General features: G+C 42.6%; 1 protein-coding gene across 7 annotated transcripts in view; it reads right to left on the bottom strand.

Moving 5' to 3' along the window:
• Positions 1-4,073: 4,073 nt before the first annotated feature.
• Positions 4,074-10,369, bottom strand: part of gabbr1b (gamma-aminobutyric acid (GABA) B receptor, 1b) — a 65,374-nt gene continuing 59,078 nt past the window's right edge. For 4 of the 7 annotated variants that reach the window (XM_027019739.2, XM_027019744.2, XM_027019745.2 and 1 more), the window contains 6 exons: positions 9,911-10,021; positions 9,523-9,616; positions 8,768-8,895; positions 6,704-6,832; positions 5,526-5,669; positions 4,074-5,380 (listed from right to left, as the gene is read on the bottom strand). In XM_027019739.2, coding sequence (XP_026875540.2) covers positions 5,096-5,380; positions 5,526-5,669; positions 6,704-6,832; positions 8,768-8,895; positions 9,523-9,616; positions 9,911-10,021 — 891 coding nt within the window. In that variant the 3' untranslated portion in view covers positions 4,074-5,095. The remainder of the gene's footprint in view (positions 5,381-5,525; positions 5,670-6,703; positions 6,833-8,767; positions 8,896-9,522; positions 9,617-9,910; positions 10,022-10,369) is intronic. The other 3 variants (XM_027019740.2, XM_027019741.2, XM_027019742.2) reach the window with 3 other exon arrangements.

Here is a 10,369-nt window from a genome sequence, read left to right as displayed (position 1 = left end):
ATATGTATGTGTGTGTGTGTGTGTTTGTTTGTGTGTGTGTGTGTGTGTGTACATACATACAGCAATTAAAAATTAGTAAATTTATATATATAAAGCCCAAAATAATGAGCCCAAAGGGACCAGTTGTCCTCACACAATCCTCCTCACACTGGAGTTGTCTACTGTATCTTACAAGATACAGAATATTCTGTATACTGGAGAAATCTTTCTGATAATTTTGTATGACACAGTTTAACCATCAGTATATTACAAGGCATTTTAATATTTTAATGCTAATGGACATTGTGTTAATGACATATCTGCTTGCATTGCCAGTTGTTGCTATGGCAGCAATGCTGTAAATGAGGCAAGAAAGCTTAATGAGAAAAATAACAGAAAGCACAGTGTGTGTGTGTGTGTGTGTGTGTGTGTGTGTGTGTGTGTGTGTGTGTGTGTGTGTGTGTGTGTGTGCGTGTGTGTGTGTGTGTATAATATAAATGTACTGTTTATACACTTTGACTTAGCCTGCTTTTCCCCTGTCCAAGCGATAGCACCCAACTTCAGTTATGTGGACACTTGTAGGGTTTTTTTGTATGTCAGTGCGTTTAAAGTCATTATCTTGCTCACAGAGCTTTTTGCTTTTTGCGGGCACTGCTAAACTGGGGCAGAATACAACATACTGTCCTTCTCGATACCTATGAGGTTGTTAATGTTAATTTTCAATTATATTTTCTTATTTTATTATTTTATTTATTTGTTCTATATTATTTTAAATGCACATATATAGTCTTTTGAAATTCTGCCAGTAAAGTCTTGAGGAGAGGTTTGGAATCTAACCTATGTTTTAAAATCAAACCTAAGGTTTTCTAACCATTTTATATAATATTCACAAAAATCATGTTACCTTTTATTCTATTGTTAATGTACATTAATGCTTTATAATATTAATGTTCATGTATGTTATATATATATATATATATATATATATATATATATAACACAGATTTGCAGGAGCCTTTATTTTCTAGTGCTATGCTTCCCATGTCAATTAATTATACATACAGCTAATTGACAAGGTCTTTGTGACAGCAGATTGCTGCCAGTGTATGTTTGCTTCAGTTCTAGCTGCTAATTGACTCAATGTAAACATCTATGAAGGAATCTTCAGAGATAGCAAAAAAAATCTGACCACATATTTTATAGTTAAAGCATCAGTTTTGTTTAAGGATTTTCTATAAATGAAATGCTTCAGATAAACATTCCCTTAACTGGTTAATATTGAACGTCTGTCATTATCCATGTGGTTTACTATTATTTCTTGTAATTATGCAAAGATAAATGTCATGATGACAGATGACAATGACCATAAAAAATAAAGGAAATGACAGGTGACTCAGTAATGTCTCATTGATGTTTTCACACTTCGGCAAACTTCTAAGGGTTACATTGCAAAAGCAAGGGTCTTACTTTGATCTCACTTTGCATTCATTTGCAAGTTTTTTCAGCTGACATTTCCATTTGCACACCGGAGGAGTGGCACTTCTGTGAAAGGGGGAAACTCCCGCCTGTACTGCCCACCAGTCAGAGGGATATTGTTATGGAACCTTAGAGTTCCACTCCCACCAAACACCTTAGAAACCACATTAAAAACTGTGGCATGAGGCCAGGGGAACTAGGACGTTAAAAGTGTGAAAACATGGGAAGAGGGGATGTTTTGAAAACGTCAAACTTCTAGTTAGCCAGAGGCGTTATATTGCTACTGTTAGTCAAAGCATTAACCAATATTTGGTTTAAATAGTCTAGCATACATTACAGGGTCTCAGTTAAGCTTACTTTATGTATGAGTATGACCATGATTAAATTCTTTGACTTCATTAGGTCAAGTGAAGTGTAACTAATGTTGGTGCAAATTGTTTTAAACATAGAGTGTGCAAATAAACTTCCAAAGGCAAACAGCTATTACTGCATGTTTGAACATAAATGTCCTTGAGAAAAATCTACACTTGGCATATAACACTCCCTAAAATGCTTAAGATATGCATAGGAATATATTGATAAACAGAGAAACAGCTCAGGATGATAGAATTAAACAGATATGTGAATCAGGGACTAAATATGAAAGGCTCAAGCTAACACTGCCTTGGCTATGATATGACAGGTCTTATCAGTTCATTTTTGTTCCTGATATCCTGAGACTCATATAGTTTTTTACACAGGTAGCTCAATAATTGTACAATAAACAATTGTTCAATAACAACAACCTAGCACATCTCTTTTCTAGAGTGCTTAAATAGATTTTCTAGAGTGCTTAAATAGATTAGAAAAAGCAAATGACATAAATTGCATAAGCTTCTATATCTTTGGCTGGTAGTGTGCATTGTAGATGATTTAAGGAAAAAACTTCAAAAGACTTTTGAAAATTAACCATTTGTACACCATATTTAAAAAAACTATTGTTTTTATTTATATATAGATACCATTTATTTATCTATAGATACCATTCCTGTGGCATCTTACAGAATCTGTCACATCTCTCACAGAATTTCTATAATGGCAAATATAAATATACTTTAAATACCACATGGCAATACGATTTTTTATATATACTTTATATCATGTGCAAGAGAATACATTTACCATGTACATTTAGAATTTACATGTGTAATATTTGTGCATATTGTTTGACTGATCAACACTGTCATCTTTCTGGTTGTACAAGGCAGACAAATGAAATGAAATGGAAAGATATGGGTGGCTTGTGCTTTGACAAGATTCCAGAAATTCTGCAGTCTCAAACCAAGATTGAGACCCTCAAATACAACAGCCCTGCTTCTGTCCCTTTCTTACAAGCATCTGTGTAAACAGACCATCAAGAGTCAATGTAAGTGACAAGCTCTTGGTACTGATTTAACCGAATGTTGGATCCATCTATAAGAGTGTGTGTCAGTTGAAAAACTGACAGTCATACTGAACAGAGGAACCAACTGTGCGTCAAAAGTGAGTCAAAGGGATGCACACACACACACACGCACAAGCAAACACACACACACACACACACACACCCACACACACGCACAAGCAAACACACACATGGACACCCATACACAAGAAAGGCATAACACTCACAAAAACTGAGTGTATCAAACAAACCAGAGCAGGTAACAGCTCCTTTTTATGATTCTCAGAAATTTTGCAAAAAGTACCTTAGCACTGGGTCTTTCCTACCAAAAGCCACAGCGAAACCACACATAAGGATTAAACTGAGAAGAAACAGAACACCCCTGAAGGAAGCAGGTAGGGGGTGTTGACTTTGTTGTATATGCACCATATCCTGATATACCACTGTAATCTGGCAAGCAGGGAAGACTAAACAAGCCTATGTGACAAATACCCTTGAAAGAATTAGCATCTTGTTTTATTTTCATCCCACCCCTTCCTCCACTAAGTAAGACGGTCTACAGATAAGAGCTTTGTAACATTGCATTGCACAGAGCCTGACTCCCCAAACTGGACTGTACCAATATACCTATATGCAGGTGTCATTAAGAAGCTAACTAGATTACAGCAGCTGGAAGATTAAATGTAAAGTTTTCAGCTGTGGAGAGAATAGAAATGAAGTCGCCCTACTCTCTCCCTGACACCACTACCGAAAAAAAATAAAAATAAAATAAAATTAAAAGAATCAATCACACACTTGCATCTAACAGCAGGCTCTGAAACACATAACATTGTAAAATCTGCCAGGTCAATCACATGCTTCTGCATTCAACTGAGGGAAGTGTCTGCAGGCAAACTGATGCACGTCACTTCTGAGCGTGCTGTTTTTTTCAACAACAGCAAGATTTGCACTGTTTAAGATGCCATTTCATGTTTCATGTCCCTCTTACAGAATCGCTCTATTGAGTGGACATCATGGCAACATTATTTGAACACCCTGCTTCAAGGAACACTGAATAAACACACCATAAAACATAAGAAGACAAACCACACCACTCACCCAAGGTCAGAGTCTCACCAACCTCCACACACACACACACACACATGCATGCACGCACTCACACGCACGCACTCACACGCACGCACTCACACACACGCACACTCGCACGCACGCACTCACACGCACGCACACTCGCACGCACACATTACTGCACATACTACTACACACACTATCAGCCTGTGCACAACCAAGGAGCTCAATGATCATGGATTATTAATCAAACCAAACAAGATAAAGAATCCATTACAGAATTGCAAGAGAGCCTACGAGGTGTCTGCGTAGAGAAGCTGAATGGAATCTCCTGAACAACCCACTGTCTCTGAACTCAGAGAGGCCTGCTGGAATCTGAAAAAGCCAGAAATAAACTCCTTTTAATGTGGTAAACAAAGCAACCCAGTAAACCCACCCTTGCATGGGTTACTGATGCAGTAGTGGTAGTGTGGGGGATGAGACTGATGTCACGACTGCAAAATGGGTGTAATTTCCCTGCAACATGTTAACTGGCAATGGGACTCAGCTTTAGGGCTGGATTGGGAAATATTATACACAGAATAGGATAATGACCAAAAGAAAAAGTGTCAATAATACCCCATCACCCCTGCGCAAAAGTAGTTTTATCTTATACATACAAAAACATGTTGAATGTGTTCGTGTACTTCAGCCTAGAAACTCAAGAGTCTTTCATGAAAATATCAGAGTTAAGATACATTACAGACATAAAACTGTGTAAAATCTACTCTTATCTCAGATAAGAGACATTTTCATAGTCTATCCAAACCACCCATTTACACCTGCACTTCTGCAAGCCACTCTTGTCAGACAGCCACAAAAAAAGGACAATTTTGTCATACCCACAAATTGGTAGATAACACAGCAAATGCGACTTTTGTGTAAAAGACGTGTCACATGACATAATGAGTCACATGACTATGAGCACCAGAAGGCTCCTTTGACATTCTGGTCAGCAAATCCTGCCTGTACGTCACCCACAGCCCACGTGGCTCAGAATGAAAATGAACAAAGAAACCAGCACAAAGGGCTGGGCAGAAGGAAGAGAAATGTATCTGCTTCAGGTTGTTTCTTCATGCAGCCATCCCTTCTCCTCCCTCTAGGGGGCGCTCATTTGTAGAGGAGTTGCAGCCGCCTGGTGTGGCAGTTGCTGCGGTTGATCTTGCTGTCGGGCTGGTAAAGGTTGGAGGAGTTGGAGAAGGAGGGAGGGAGAGAGTGGCTGTCGGAGGTGGGGAGGGGGTAGCCAGGTGGTGGGAGGAGAGACTTGGGGTCCGTGTGTGGAGTGGAGAGTGGCGGGGAGCTGTGATTGAGGGTGGTGGAAGACGGCGGTCTCCGGGAACGCAATGCCTGCCGCTCTGAGAGCTGGCTCCTCAGCTCTGACACGCGCTCCTCTTTCTGTTGGAGAGAGAAAAACAACAGAGACTAACTCAGCCACTTACGCTAAGCCTCAACGCAACGCCACACGGAGAATGTTTAAAACAAACAACTGTAGGCATCCGTGCATGTATATATATATATGTGTGTGTGTGTGTGGTCAGACCTCTTGGATAATCTTCTGCAGCTCCTTGTTCTCCCGCTCTAGCTGGCGGGACTTCTCCTCATCGTTATTGTTGGTGGAGGAGCCTGTCTTCATGGTCTCCTGCTGGTCAGACTGCCACTCGCCACGGGTGATCAGCCTGCGCATCTGCAGGATCACACCAGGGTCAGACAGTGGCACACCACACCGACACACCAGACATATCATTTTACATTTAACTGACACTTTTATCCGAAGCGACTTACAATTATGACTGAGTACAACTTGAGCAATTGAGGGTTAAGGGGGCCGACAGTAGCAGCCTGTTGTTGGTGGGGCTTGAACTAGCAACCTTCCAACTACAAGTCAGGTACCTTAACCACTGAGGCACCACATCCATCCAAATAACCGAGACCCGTTTACCTGCACCAGACTGTGAGATTCTCCAGGTTACCTGAGTGTAGCGCAAAAGAAAGTGGCTGACGGATGGGGTGGTGGTGGAGGGGAGGAAGGATGTAAGCAGTGAGTCCAAACAGCAAGGATGGTGTGGGTGTACCAGCAACCTTCCGATTGCAAGTCAAGTACCTTAACCACTTAGCTACCGCACAAACACACCAGACACTGGGGTCAGACAGTGATACAGATGTACAACACATACACACCGGATGCCAAGGTCAGATCATGCTACAGACACCAAGCACAGACACGCCAGACACCAGGGTCAGACGATGATACAGATGCACCGCACAGACAAACCAAACACCAGAGTCAGACAGTGACACAGATGCACCACACAGACACACCACGCACTGATACAGATGCGCAGACACTTAGATCAGACCATATGCATTTCTAAACTGTTCAGGGATCAGATCATGACACAGATACACCAGGATAAGACAACAATAAAGACATACCAAACACCACAGTCGGACAGTGATACACATTGCCACACCAAACGCCACACTTTTTCCTTTGGTATTTGAGGGTGGGCTTACTGAAATCCCATGTAAAACAAGTGCTTTGAAATCACACTGCTTGACAAAGATGTTTCATCGACAGGATTGACATAATGCACCTGACATAATATGCTCCACCCATTTTTAGGTCTGGCTATCAAAACCTGCGTGAACCCTGCAGTTAACAGACAGAATCGACGGCAACAAGGGGAGATTTCATTTGAGCTAACAAATGTGCTTCACCTTTGGGACGAACAGCACGACCAGTGTGATGTACACGGAGAAGACGATGGCCAGCGAAGCGAAGGCAAAAGAAGCATCCTGCTTAGAAGACAGGATCATGGTGACAGGAGCGGTGATCATGCACAACACCTGGGAGTGAGAAGCGAGAGGGCGAGAGAGAGAGAGAGTGAGGAACAAAAGAAAAGAGAGAACGAGAGAGGCATGAATCAATAAATGCTGACCCACAGTCAGCCGTCACTCTCAATACCAAACAAAGACTCACTCAGGTCTGACAAAAAGGAGGAAAAACAGCCTCTGACATCAACGGGAGGTGATGTTTTCGGGACTGCGGCATTAGTTACTTGGACACAGAATACGGCTCCAGGTGTCATCTCTAAATCAACCCAGGCTACTGCAACAGAATGCGTCCAGCTTCCTCCGCATCAAAGCCCGGTGCTTAATCGGGATGTAAATCTCATCACTGTGCCTGTGTGAGCACTTCTCACTCCCACATAGCTCCAGCACAGCAGCCTAAAAGGGTTTAAACACCACTTAACCAGAACCAGCTATGATCTACTCTATCTCACGCACTTTTAGAAACCTCAGGATATTTCCAGGGCCAGATAAGCCTTAAAAATGTAATAGATCCAACTTGAATTAATCTTTAATTAATCTTATCACCCTCTGCTTAGTCACTGGTGGAACAGGTACATTTTTATCATTCATCTTATTTAAATTTCAAAAAAGAACTGGTAATACCCGGCAGGCTGCAGTGGAGTGTCAGTCAACAGAAAGAGGTGAAGGTGAACAATCAAGCAATGAGCTCTGATCAAAGACAACACAAGAATGCAAATTCTTTTCCATACTGATATACAGCTATCCCTCTCAACATCAGGTCAAACTGGCTTAATTCATAATGAATGATGGACCTGAGGTGGGGAAGAACATAAGAAAATTACAGTCATGACGAAGTAGAGCATGCTCCTAGTAACACCAAGAGCATGGGTTCAAGTCCCAGAGAGAACATGTACTGATGAATATAAAGGTTGCTCTGGATATGAGTGTCTGCCAAATGCAGATTGCTGACACCTTTGAATCGAAAGATGAAATATCTGATTAAGCCCACATGTGTCGACCCACTCTGTTACTGACTACTGACGCTTGAGGTAGTTGCACGGGAAAGTAACTATGACTCAAAAGATGATGGGTTTGATCCCAGAACCAGGATATGGCTGTAGTTGACTAGTTTAAATTGTTCATTTCTTGACTAGAAGACAAAATGTGAAATAACTCAGAATGTGGACAAATGCATCAGAATCTGCTAGATGGGAACACACTACATGGACACCTTATTTATTTCAAAAGGGTAACCAGAAGCACTTTAACATCTTATAGACAGGAAGAAAATCACAAGCAAATGTAATCCAGGGACAAAAGCAGACAAGATATGTATGTCTTCTCTGAAGATTGCTGAGTGGAAAAAATTGCACTGAAATCTGTGCACGAGATGTGCCTGAATCACAGATCTCCAACAGGAATGAAGAAGAGGAAGTGTGGAGCTTGAGAGAAAAAGCAGCAGGGCTGAGGGGAGATCATGACGTGTGATTTTTGGAAAATGAAGGGAGAAGTTCTCTCTTCCTCAGCCCAGGCAGTGATGACAGATCAGACTCTGATGCTGTAAGCTCTGTGTCTCAAAAGAGAAACCTCCACCCCCTAAAACTGCAGTGTGATCCAGAACACGTCCATGTGAGTACAAATGTTCATGGAGAACATAGATGAGCTGGAATTTTAATCTCTCCAGTGTTGACAGAACTAGAGGCCATCACCCACAGCTGGGCAATTAAGAGGGAGAAAATGTGACGTCTCATAAAATGCTCGTGAGTCTCCTGGTCTGTGACAGGTCTTCAGTTTGATGGTATCATTATACTCAAGTGCAGCTGCACTCACGTGAGGAAACATTTTCCGAGTAGACGGACACAAGAGTGTCTACTAAATGCTGCGAATGTAACTGTCTGAGTGACAGAAGCATAGGTACATCCAGTAACCCATCTATGCGGACAGACAGAGTGAGGCAGGCAAACTCACGGAGACATTGTAGATGGCCATTCCCACAGCACGGTGGTCATTTATCTTCTCCGTGGACACAGATTTAGTCTCATATGCCAGGAAGATGCCCATAAGCAGCAGTAGCCCCTTGTAGCCGTATACCACCCCTAGGACATAGAGACGAGTCAAAACATGGCCGCGAGTGTGATAGCAGCTGTTGATTCATTCACCATCTTTCTGGGGGTCTGGAAAACGATCAAAACATACATCACAAATCTACGTGTCCTCTGTGCCAAGGACTGGCCCGAAAACATTTACAAACATTTGCAAACACTCAACCTAGAGGTCAAACTCCTACATGGAATTAAATGCCTGTGAAGTGGAGGCAGCATGTTAAGCGTATTCATAAATGCAGAGGCATCACTGCCTCGGAGCAGCACGTCGAAGTCTCACAGTGCGTGACAGGGTAATTCAGGCCAGCAAACACCTCATCTCAAGGACACTGCTACAAATAAGCTTAGCAGGTGCATTTTAATGACGATTCCTAACCAAGGAACCAGGGCTGGTTTAATTTGTTCCATTATGGTTGTAATTAATTGGTTTAATTACTTAAATACTTATGCGAAGTGAAGTCCCGGGGAGTAGAAGTTCACTAATCATACCGACCTGCCCTTGGGGATTAGCTGCTGAGTTAAAAGTACTGGCATACACAGGCGAATCAAATTGAGCGCATTGAACACATGAGCACGTAGGCTAGCGGTATTACAGCAACCCCCACAGAGATCAGGCCTCACCTAGCCATGTGTTCATCTTCTCCGAGCTGCAGTGCTCAAGCAAGGGTTCAATCAGCACATCCAGATCTCCTTTCGGCACCTCCCTAGTGAACTTCTGCTCAGGAAAACAAAAGAGTCCGATAAGGGAGAAAAGCTACAGAGGGAAGCGAGATGGTGAGATGGGGAAAGGGGAGCGAGAGAAAGACTGAGAGAGAGAAAGTGTGTGTGCGAGAGAGATATAGCAAGAGAGGGACAATGTGTGCAAGAGAGATAGCAAGGCTGCACTTAACACCAAAAATGACAAATATAAACCCAGCAGCAACCCAATTTCACTGCCGCCAAAATCAGGCCTGCAATCAAATGTACTTCTAAGATGATTCCACAGTAGGGGGGATGGACGTGGCCGTACCTCCACAGTGATGTGCAGTGGATCCACAATTTGCCAGATCATCAGAGACATGATGTCGATCGTGAGCAGCACCCCGACTGTAGCGTACAGCTTCCAGGGATCCAGGTGCTGCTGGGATAGAGGAGGACCGACACAGTCACCTTTTCTCACAGGCAGGAACGCTGCACACGGCCAGGAGGGCCTGGGTACGGATTTATGAGCCCATAAAACGTGAAAAAGCACCGAGAACTCGCAAAGAAAACAGGATGGCCATTATCAGCAAGCAAGTACAATCTGGTTGCAGTGTCCATGGCCCAGACCTTATAGGAGTGCCTGTGTCGGATTTCAATTGAAGGCATTACTCTAACGCCCACTTGATGCCAGATCTTTGTTGTTGTTTTTGTCTTGCAGACTGTTTGTAATGACAGAGACCAGCGCCTGTGACAAGCCCAAGAGACCTCTGTAACCGCTCCTGCTTTG

Source organism: Electrophorus electricus, chromosome 8 (genome assembly GCF_013358815.1).
Source record: "Electrophorus electricus isolate fEleEle1 chromosome 8, fEleEle1.pri, whole genome shotgun sequence".
Lineage (NCBI taxonomy): Eukaryota > Metazoa > Chordata > Actinopteri > Gymnotiformes > Gymnotidae > Electrophorus > Electrophorus electricus.
Note: the sequence above shows the minus strand (reverse complement) of the source record. Positions and strands in the feature narration are given on the sequence as shown.